This window comes from Panicum virgatum, chromosome 5K (genome assembly GCF_016808335.1).
Source record: "Panicum virgatum strain AP13 chromosome 5K, P.virgatum_v5, whole genome shotgun sequence".
Lineage (NCBI taxonomy): Eukaryota > Viridiplantae > Streptophyta > Magnoliopsida > Poales > Poaceae > Panicum > Panicum virgatum.
Genome location: NC_053140.1, coordinates 16,962,632 through 16,973,656, shown reverse-complemented (window position 1 = coordinate 16,973,656; position 11,025 = coordinate 16,962,632). Strand labels below are relative to the sequence as shown.

Here is an 11,025-nt window from a genome sequence, read left to right as displayed (position 1 = left end):
TTGCTGTGCTTCGATCTGCAAATCCTCGGACCCGAATGGGGTGCTTGCTCACCTCGCAATGCTAGCCAATGCAAGCAATGCAAACAGTAAGCTGCAATGGAACGTGATGAACAAATTAGAGATGTTAATTGGTTCTTCAACTTTTTTATTTCAAAGTTTTGTACTACTTTTTCTAAAATAAGATTTTATTTTGAAGTAGTATAAAATTTTGAATTAAAAAGAGTTGGAGGTGCACCTATGGATCACCAATTATTCCCTAGAACAAATATTGAAATCCCAGTAGGCAAACGGTAATTAAAAAAGGTAGTTGTACCGTCAACGACAACATAAAACTGGTGAGGCTATGGCTATGTACCAATTAACACCTCGAGGGAAAAAAAAAGGGTAGACAGTCAACGACAGCAGAAAACTGGTGAGGCTATGGCTATGGCTATGTACCGTCAGATGGATCGTGCACTTGCAGCTATTTTATTGGGCTCCGTACATATTTTGCTGAGAGAGATTTTCTGGGTGCATGTATACAAAAGAAGAAAATAACATCACTTATGCATGCGAAGTCAAAATTTAAAAATAAAAGTAAACCGAACCTCAAAATTAATTTCAGACTGCACCATTATATTTTTTTATGATAAGATCTTGAAAACAAGACCATACCTACCTATAAAGTAAATTACACCACAGGTCCCCAAACTTGTCTCGAGATTTCACCTAGGTCCCCAAACTCTCAAATCGTCCACCTGGGTCCCTAAACTTTGTTGAGTGTTCCACTCGAGGTCCCAAACGTGCCACGCCAGCTTCCAACGCCGACGTGGCATGCCACGTGGCAACACAGTGGCAAATATTTACAAAAAAAATCCTTCCACAGTTTCATCTTCCCCCATTTAATCCTCTCTCTCCCTCTCTCAATCTCTCTCTCCGCACCACCGCCGTCCGCCACTGGAGCTACCCGAGCGGACGCGGACGCGGCTGGCGCGGGCGGCGGCAGTCGGCCTGGCACGACGGCGGCGAGGGAGGCTGGTGCGGGATGCGACCGCGGCCGGTCCAGGCAGCGGCAGTCGGCATGGCGCTTTGGCGGCGAGGGAGGCAGTGCTGGATGCGGCCGCGACATGCGCGGGCGGCGTCCATTGGGGTGGCGCGGCGGCAGCCGCGAGGGATGCAGCCACGAACGTTGTGCGATGGCGGCCTGCGCAGGCGACGGCCATCGTGGTGGCACGGCGATGGACGCAGGGGAGGTTGATGCCGGTGCGGCGGCGGCCGGCGGGGTTCGGCTAGGCGCAGCAGGCCGGAGCCATGGCCGGGGACACCAAATCGAGCTCCACCGCCACTGGATTGAGCTCCGCCACCTCCAATCGAGCTTTTCTGCCGCCGAATCGAGCTTCGCTGCGGATCTGCCTTTCCCCTTCCTCACGCTGGTACCGCCACGCCAACAAGGGCCGCACCGCCGAGGGGGGCCGCGACGACCCATCGCCGTCGAATTGGCAGCAGCAGGGGCGCGCGGACGCGGAGGCCACGCCCGTCCGGACCCACTCTCGCCGAACTCCGGGTCCACGGCCACCAAGCCGCGCCTCCGCCCTAAACGCGGTGGCCTGCGCGCGGCGGCGACCGGCGTGTGCGGCGTGGCGGCGACCGGTGTGTGGCGGCAGCCACGGGCAGGGGTAGAGAGATAGAGGGAGAGAGGAAAGAGAGAGAGATTGGAGGAGGGAGAGAGAGAGGAGCAGAACGGAGAAGATAAGAATATGTAGGGTTTTTTTTGTAAATTCTTGCCAGGCTGACACTACGAGGCATGCCACGTCAGCGTTGGAAGCTGGCGTGGCGTATTTGGGACCTCGAATGGAACACTCAACAAAGTTTAGGGACCCAGGTGGACTGTTTGAGAGTTTGGGGACCTAGGTGAAATCTTGAGACAAGTTTGGGGACCCTTGGTGCAATTTACTCCTACCTATATTTGCATGATATTTTTAAAAATATTTTATGGAACAACAAAGTTTTTTTATCTAGATGTACAAAGTTTATAATGTGCTAGTAGAAAGTTTATAAATTTGGAGTCAAGGTGCGGAATACGAAGTTTTTAGTAGTATAATGTTTGAAACATGTTAGTAGAGTTTAGTGTCAGTTTTTGTAAAAAGTTTTTGACTAGTGACATGAAAGTTTCTAAATTCAAAGTGCAAAGTTACTAAGTTTGGAATATAAAGTTTCTGAGAAAAGTGACTTTGAAAATTTAGAGCGAAGAAGGTTAAATATTTAGTTTGATTTTTTTCACAAAATTTTCATATATTCATATATGAATTTTCTTTGTTGAATAATTACTATGATATAAGGGAGAAATATTAAGCACTTCTATATCTATATAGTTGTCAAAGTAATCCCCACCTGATGTCCCGAATGGGAGCTAAAAAGTGCAAAAAAAAAAAAAAACTAGATACGAGAGAAAGAAATTTATAGATAGAAAAACGGAATCTACCTAATTATATAGTTGTCAAAGTAATCCCCACCCGATGCCCGAATGGGAACTAAAAAGTGCAAAAAAAAACTAGACATGAGAGAAAGAAATTTACAGATAGAAAAACGGAAGCTACCTAATTAATATGTACCAGCTCTAGACAAGTTGTATCTCCTTACATATATGGTATTAACTAATACATGCTGTAGTTAGTTGCTGTGCTCGTGCGCCGCTAGTAGATTACAACGCTCATTCGTCGCTACTGTATCGGCTCGCCCGCTAGGTGCCCCGCCAACAGGAGAACGGCAGTACTTGTGTGCTAGCATGTGCTATCTGGGGGCCTCTGGGAGTAGTGCGGGGGCTTTCCGATCAGCACACGCTACTCTCCGCGTCCATCCGACCGTTGCTCTACTTGATTTGCATCGAATCTACGGGAACGTGCCCGGGGGTAGCCTAGTCCTTTTCCTTGGGGCTGGGTGCGACCGTTGCAACCCCACTTCGAAACTTTGAAACCCGGGCGCACCGCGAAACCGCACCACCACCTCCACTCCACCTGCGCAGTTGCAAACCACGCGTTCCGAGAAACGGAAGGGCAGAGATGGAGAACGGCGGCGGCGCCAAGCCGACGACCCGGTTCGGCTTCTCGTGGGCCGACGAGGTCGAGCGCGAGGAGCGGGAGCAGGCCGGGATGCAGCAGCAGCAGCAGGAGGAGGCGAGGAGGGAGCAGATCAAGCCCGACCCCTTCGGCGCGGCGCGCCCGCGGGAGGTGGTGCTGGCCGAGAAGGGCGTCGACTGGCGCGCGCGCGACCGCGAGCTCGACCTCTGCGCTGCCCCTCGCGGCCCGCCCCGCAGCGCCGCACGCCGCCGTAGGCACGCCGCCGCCGCCGCTACGGCTGCGGCGGCTTCCGCGTGTACGGCGACGCCGGCGCGCGGCGTGCCGCTGGACCGTGACGCCGGACGGACGCCGCACCCGCGGCGGCAGGGTGCTGCCGCCTCGACGCCGCGGCCGCCGCCCACGGGCCGCGGGAACGCGGCGTCGATTGGCCGCAGCGCGCGGGGCGGCAGCAAGAGGAAGTTCGCCGGGGAGGCCCCGGCGCGACAGGCCCGTCCCGCCGGCGACCACGCCGAGCAGGGGAGGAGGGGGGTCTTCCGCGAACTCAACGTCGGCAACGGCTGCTGCTGCGGCAGCAACCCGGGTGGATCTCTGACAGAGGGGATGAAAGCGGCTGGCGCCGCGGCTGCAGACGGTGCTCCATCGGCCGGTGAATCTGCTGCTGGTCAGAAGAGGGGGAGGGGAGCGAAGAGGACGAGGGGAAGGGGATCGGGCAAGGCCAAGGAGCAACAGGCTCAGCCGACCTAGGTACTAGAGCTGCTCCTCTGATTACTGAATAACGATGACTGGTGTGAACTGGACTGAAATTAGATGGTGTGTAGTGCAGTGTTAGCTTTTGCTGGAGCATCGATTGTGCATCAGTAGGAGATTAGTTCATTGATTGTGTGGTATGAACTGATTTTATGGTGTGAAGTTATTCCGTAATGATTGGATTGTGCGCCATCAACTGATTAGACTGATTAAAGGCCAGGGATGTTCTGTGTGAAATCATTCAGCAAATGAGTAGGGCCTAGCTGATACTAAAATTATTACAGTAGTATATTTCAGGCCTTTGCGATGTCCGTTTCCTTCTTCAGATGTTAATGTGTAGGCTGTTGTGCTGAAAGTTGTAGATTCTAGTGAAATTGTCTTTGCCTGCGCAATGTTGCTCGCATCGCCAGCACATTGGATCATGTCAAAACTTGTGACCAGTGTGGCAATGCACAAGAATCACGGGTAAATGCAGGATGTGTAACACTCGGCTTCAGTGAATTCGGGATTTATGACTTCACTTGACAGGGAATTGAGTAGCATGTGCTGAATTTTCCTATAATTTAGCCATTTTACAAAGACGATGAGTAGCTGAAAATGTCAATCCGTGCAGCATGTTGCAATGTTCCATCCATTTCATGGCACACTACGGTGCAACTCGGCAGGTCCAGCATCAAAGTGAAAACGCTTCTGCCCTAACATTTGCCATCACACGCTGTAACCGTACAAACACTGGGAATTCTCCCCATTCCGCGCCAGGCTTTATTTGAACAGTTCAACTAACGGAGCAATTCCGGCCCTTTATTTTTTGCACATTTTTCTCCGCTCTTACTGTTCATCACTCACCAGACCAATACTTATCCTATCTCACTCATCACCACATACATCGAGCTCTACTGGATGAAAAGCTAAAAACATCACAGAAGCCAAGCTGAAGATGCACAGGGCCACCATGGCTCCACCCCCTACATGTTGTCCAGGAAGAAGAGGTCTGACATCAACTCCTGCTGCTGCTGGTGGTGGCCCCCACCCGGGACCACCACGTCCATGTCAGCGTAGTCCCACATGTCACCGGCGGTGGAGATGTCCAGCCCCATCAAGTCCCAGTCCATGATGGCCTTGTCGCCCAGCTCTTGGCCCACATCCCCCGTGGGCCCACCGGGCCCACTCTCGCCGTCCACCACCACGGACGGGCCACTGTCACTGTCCATGCACGAGCCGTCCGGGCCCACCTCCAGCTTTGGGCTTCCGGGGCCCAGAAGCGCACTCATCATCTCCTCGCTCAGGGCCAATGGGTCCTCATCGTGCCCATCATCAGACGTCAGGCCGCTGGCGCTGCCCTGCGCTTGCTCCTCGCTCTGGGCAGCGCCGCACGGCTGGGAGTGTGAGCTCGGCGTCGACAGGGCCATGTCGTCGTCCTCCTTGAGCTGCTGCTCCTCGTCCTTCTGGTGCTCCGCTTCTGCAACCTTGCTCTTCCTCTTGCCCTTCTCCTTCTCCTTCTCCTTCACCTTCTCTTTGGCGGCGGTCATCACGCCGCGGCTGGCCCGGCCGCCGCGCCGCTTGCCGCCGCCAGGGAGCTTGCTGAGGTCGACGTTGACGACGACGCCGTCGCGGAAGTCAGCCGCCCGCCTGCTGAGGTGCGAGTTCCAGTAGTTCTTGATCTCGTTGTCCGTCCGGCCGGGCAGGTGGCCGGCGATCAGGGACCACCTGAGCCGCAACACCAAAAAAAAAAGGGGGGAATTTTCAGGGTCAGAATTCCAGAATTCAGATACACAGGTTAGCATGAGTAGCAGGCACAATTCCCGATAAAAAAATCTTACATACATGGAGTACTAAACGAAGTTTATTTGTAAAACTTTTTCACGGATGGGTATAACTTTTCACGGCGAATCTAATGACAGTAATTAATCGATGATTGGCTACAGTGATGCTACAGTAACCATCCTCTAATCGTGCAGTCAAAGGTCTCATTATGTTCGTCTCGCAGAGTAGCGCAGGGTTGTGGAGTTAGTTTTATAAATTGACTTTATTTAGTACCCCTAATTATTGGTCAAAATTTTTATACTACTTGTGCTACACACAACCAAACATGAAACATGGCCACAATTGACTGCACTGTGCTGTATGCTCTGTTACTACAAAGAACAGGAGCTCGCTGCCGTACTGTGCCTGTCCCTGCCATGCGTGGCCGTGGCCACGAGGTTCAGACTTTCAGACAGCACGGCAGAGGCATGTGGCGATGATTAATACGCGTGCTGGTGATCCAACAACCCGAGCTGCAGCGAGTGCCATCGCGGCATAACATAAGAGCAAGTTTTATAGTCTACACCTACTGCCGGCTGCAAGAGTGTGAGGTTGTCGTGCATGGTGGTGGACCCTAGCAGTATTTATTGCTTGGCAGTGAGAGCGGAGATGCTTTCACAATCTCTCTCCTACATTCTCTCTCCAACACTTAGGATCTCGTCCACTATTCACTCACCCATAATACCTGCTCTAAGGGCGTCCGCAACTGTCCTCGCCAGGCTAGCGACGTCGCCGGCTGCATTTACTCTCTGGACCCGCGCGCGTTCTCCCGTCGCTCAAATCGATCGGCGACGAACTCCTCACTAGCAAGCACTATGCGTCAACTGTTCATCGATTAAAAAATGAAATCGCTGGCCCAAATCACCCGCCGTTGGGGACGCCTAAATGAAGGCCTCCCGCTCGCAGCGGCGTCGTTGGGTGTGTTTAGATCCGCGAAAATCTGTTAGAAAAAGTTACATCGGACATTATAGAATACTGTAGCACTTTTCGTTTATTTGTGTTAAATATTGTTCTATTATAGACTAACTAGACTTAAAAGATTCGTCTCCCAACGTACATCAAAACTATACAATTAATTTTTTTATTTACCTACATTTAGTATTTCATGCATGGATCATTTGCTATATTTAATATTTTGATGTGATTTCGATGTGATGAAAAATTTGAAAGAATTCGGGGGAAGTGAACACAGCCGTTATCCCGTTGCGTCCAGAGCAAATGCACCATCTTGCTGATGCTGCAGCAGCTGCTATTCATTCCTGCGGCCGATGATGGATCGGATCGGGAACGCAAGTGGTTCCTTATCTCGGCCACGACATTCACTGTTTTCCAAGCCATGGTTCCGTGTCAGTGCACGTTGCCCTCCCTCACTGATCGACAAAATGACAAAGATAGTAATACGATCTTGAATTCGTTTTAGTAGCAGATGGACCAGAAACAGTAAAAACTTTCTTTGTACAGTCTGTACAAAGATGAAATCGTTTTAGAAGCAGATGGAGCGGAGCAAAATTCTGCTGGTCCTGTTTAGTCTGTGAAAAAATTTGGGTTTTGATACTGTAACACAGCAGCTAGAGCCTAGAGAGGGACTAAGCTAAGGTCTTGTTTAGTTCCCAAAAAATTTTCTACAGTACCCGTCACATCGAATTTTTTGACACATGCATGAAACATTAAATGTAGTTGAAAAAATAATTAATTACACAGTCTAACTGATTAGAATGAGATGAATTTTTTCAACCTAATTAGTCCATAATTAGATATTATTTGTCAAATAACAATAAAATGTGTTACAGTATCAAAACCCAAATTTTTTCACAGACTCAACACAGCCAGAGGTTTGATGCACGCACAGTGTGGCAACCCCTGCCGACAAGCGGTGTGCGCATGTCACGACGACGGTTGCCCGAGACCGAGGAGGGGGCACGTCCCCGTCGCACGTGAGAAACGAGAGATTCCGTGCCTCTCCAGGGTCCAAGCACGTTGGGCGGCGACATGGGAGGGTTTTTTTTCTCGGCGAAAATTTTCCGAGAAAACCGAAAATCGTGTTTCTCGGTGCAGCCTATTTTTTTTTTATCGCCCAAATTTTTCGGTACTTTTGAATCCAGCCCAAATTATTTTGGCCCGGTCTAATACCAAGCAACCTCCCGCCACCTCCAGACCCTAAATCTCATCCATTTTATTCCCCATCCCTTCTCCACGCCTGCACAGCAAGCCATGACGGCGGCGGATCTCTGCGTGCCCGCGCCCTGCTCCTCCCCTGGTCGCCGTTGCCGCGGCCGCACACCACCTCTCCTGCGCATCGGCGCTAGAGGTGCAGCCACGCTCGCTGTTTCCTGCATGGCTCCACCTTCTTCCTTGCCGAGTCTCGCGTGCGACGCACGGAGCCAGCGAGCCGCTGCTGCAGTGCTGCCACCTGGCGCCACCCCAATCCCTGTCTCTGCTCGCTGCAACACGCGAGTCTCGTTGCCTTCGAGACCGGCAGCGTCGGGTGCTGCGCGGTGACAGCGATGGCGGGGGAGGATGATGCTTCTGCGCCTCCATTGCTACGTACTGAAAAGACTATCTGTTGCTTCAACAAAATCATATTTCTCATCTCATTGCATTGTTATATCTTGTTTTGCTGTTAGGTTGTTTGGAAATAATCTAAGTTATTCCCTGTACAAATTGAAGTGTTTTTTTTCTAAATTTCATCCGAAAGCAAAACGGCGAATCCGAAAATTTTCCGATAAATCCGAGAAACGTGTTTCTCGGTGACCTCCGGTATTTTTTTGTTACCGGCATGGAAAACCCTGCATGGGACCGGCAGAGACAAGACATCAGTGATCATCAGTGACCAGCCAAGCCCAGCCGTCGCGATTGGGCGTGCTGCACCTCGGTCCAAAGGGCTTCTGGAACTCGAGGAGCTAGATGGGTGAAATTGGGCTCGCAAGGCCAGGACATGGGGGGGGGGGATTTTCAACTCACGCTGATGAAGATGAACACACCGGGTCCTTATCCTCAAGGCTGATTTTGACATTCCGAAGAACTCCACAGCCACAGGAGTTTTTTACTGTGGCATCTACTACGTACGACTCTGTGTTCTCGTCAGTGAAAGTGAATTATTTTAAAACCGACCAATGGAGGGACCGCGCGGCGCCACGCCCACTGACAATCGGCGCCTCCGTCGGTGAGGGTGAGCTGCCTGAGAGAGCGCCTCCGTCAGGAAAATCAATGCGCGAGCCCCCAGCGAAATAATGCCCGACGCCCGACGGGGCCGTCACCGGCCGACGGCGACGGGGCAGCCCTGTCCCTGGCTGTCGACGGCCGAGACGGCGAGAGGAGAGGGGACGACTGCGCCGCCGCCGGCCGCTGTTACGCAACAGCCAAGCCGGCGGCTAACGGAATGGGATCCGGCCCACGTCCATGTCCACGGCGAGAAAAACCGGCGCGCGCGTGGCTCACGCAGTCGCCGCCTGGCCCTGCTCTGCTGTGTCTGGTTGCGCTCTCCTTTTCCGGTCGTGTCCTTTTCGTGAGCGCGCGCGCACGAGGGGGGCAAAAACAAAAAAATCGACCGGTCGTCATCTCGGTGCAAAGGCGAGAGAGGAGGTGGCGTCTCCACCTCAACGGCTCAACCCATTGACAGAAGTGGCCAGTGACAGAGGAGATCGCCGAGGTTTCGCTTGCATGCCTTGCTGGACTAGGAAAGTACTACCGTCTTGTTTTCTCCATCCAGACCAGAAGAATGGGTTTCATTTGAGAACGTCTTCTGCCAATAATAGCCCGAAGTGATGGGGCATTTGAACACTAGAGGTGTGTTTGCAGACGGTCTTTTGTTCACATTTGAACACTGAAGGTGTGTTTGCGGACAATCTTTTGTTAGCATTTGAACACTGAAGGTGCGTTTGCAGACGATGCTTTGTTAAGTTTTAACCAAACACTACCAATAGGCATTACAACATAGCAAGCAGATCATATTGTTTTGGACCTGCTGCACTTGGTTCGCACATGTCTTGAAGTATGGTTTTTTAAAAACAACATCCAAACATGCGTGTTCTAAATAACTGATTTGTGGGGAAAAGTAAACAGTGGAACAGAGCTTCTTGGCACATGTGCCTCCGTTTTATAAGAAACCACAACTGAAGGTAATAGAGCCAAATTTGTCTTGGGTGAAAAAAAAATGCATAGTCACGGAAGCAGAGCTCCATGCTAGAAACGAGCAGATTAAAATACTACCATATCTTCATTTTCCTATTTAAGATCAGTATCCTGAGTGATTCGATAAGGCTTATTTTCAGTCTCATCTGTTAATTTTCAACGCTACTTGTAAATGCACAGTATATATATTTTTTAACCACAGCCTTTCCTAAATTTTTTCTGTCAACAAAACCGACGCAATGTTTCAGACTGAAACTTTCAGGGGGTTCTTCACTTGCCTGTCAGTTCTGACGAGCTCATCACCTATAGAAAGGTACCATAGAAAGCTCGGAATCTTTTCTACTACTACGAATGCAAGAACTCTGAACTATGACGCCGTGCGACATATGTTCAGTGCTACCAAATTCCTTCGAATGCAGGAATAATAAAAAAAGCACAAGATCGAGTCTGCACACAAATTCCAAGCAGTTGGGGGGAGACGAGCAGAGTGTCTGATAGAGGCGCACCTGTTGCCAAGGGTGGCGTGGAGCTTGATGATCATCTCCTCCTCCTCCTCCGAGATGTTCCCCCTCTTGAGGTCCGCCCTCAGGTAGTTGATCCACCGCAGCCTGCAGCTCTTCCCGCACCGCAGCAGCCCTGCATAACCAAGATTCATCAGAAATTAATCTCGGCTTAATCATGACAGACAACCGATTAAGAGCGGGGGGAGCAGCTTTCTCAAGGAATTCTTTTTTCCCTCTCTACTTGCTTGTTCTTCCGTACCAGCATTCTTGGGCAGCGATCTCCATGACCCTTCTCCGTGCTCCTTGATGTACCTCGCCAGGATCTCGTCCTCCTCCTTCGTCCACCTGCCCTTCTTCAACCCCACCTTCTCGCAGCACGGCGCTCTCCCCATCCTCTTCTGTGTTTGCGAGAGGAGAGAGACGGAGCGAGGTCGCCGCTGCAGCTGCAAGAAACGCGGCTTCTTCTTGCGTGCCTCGCCGGCGCTGCGGAATGTGGAGTGAGCTGGATGGGTCTGAAACAAGTGGGAGGAGCTTTGGAGTTCTGCTGGGGTCCGTGGATAAATATACACACACGGCGCTCACGAAGGAGAAACCTGGGTCTCCCAATTTGCCTGGGACGTTTCGCTGGGGGCACGTACCAACAAAAGCGTGGGTGCAGCTCTCCTGCCCACGGGAATGCGTGGCGCTGGACCTGACACGTGGATGATCGGGGAAATCGGAGGGGCCCTGTCGTTACGTGCACCACAGGGGATCCACGAGGGACACGCTGGTAATTGAGTGGAATT

The 11,025-nt window shown here is 51.6% G+C and overlaps 2 protein-coding genes across 2 annotated transcripts; one reads left to right on the top strand and one right to left on the bottom strand.

Moving 5' to 3' along the window:
* The first annotated feature begins 3,038 nt into the window (after window positions 1–3,038).
* Window positions 3,039–3,800, top strand: LOC120709748. Its single transcript, XM_039995406.1, has one exon. The coding sequence runs from the start codon at window positions 3,039–3,041 to the stop codon at window positions 3,798–3,800; it is 762 nt and encodes a 253-aa protein (XP_039851340.1).
* Window positions 3,801–4,469: 669 nt separating this feature from the next.
* Window positions 4,470–10,791, bottom strand: LOC120706696 (myb-related protein P-like). Its single transcript, XM_039991401.1, has 3 exons — window positions 10,500–10,791; window positions 10,244–10,373; window positions 4,470–5,510 (listed from the first exon to the last, which is right to left on the bottom strand). Exons 1-3 carry the CDS (start codon window positions 10,630–10,632, stop codon window positions 4,769–4,771), a joined length of 1,005 nt encoding a protein of 334 aa, XP_039847335.1. The 5' UTR covers window positions 10,633–10,791; the 3' UTR covers window positions 4,470–4,768.
* Between the last annotated feature and the right edge of the window lie 234 nt (window positions 10,792–11,025).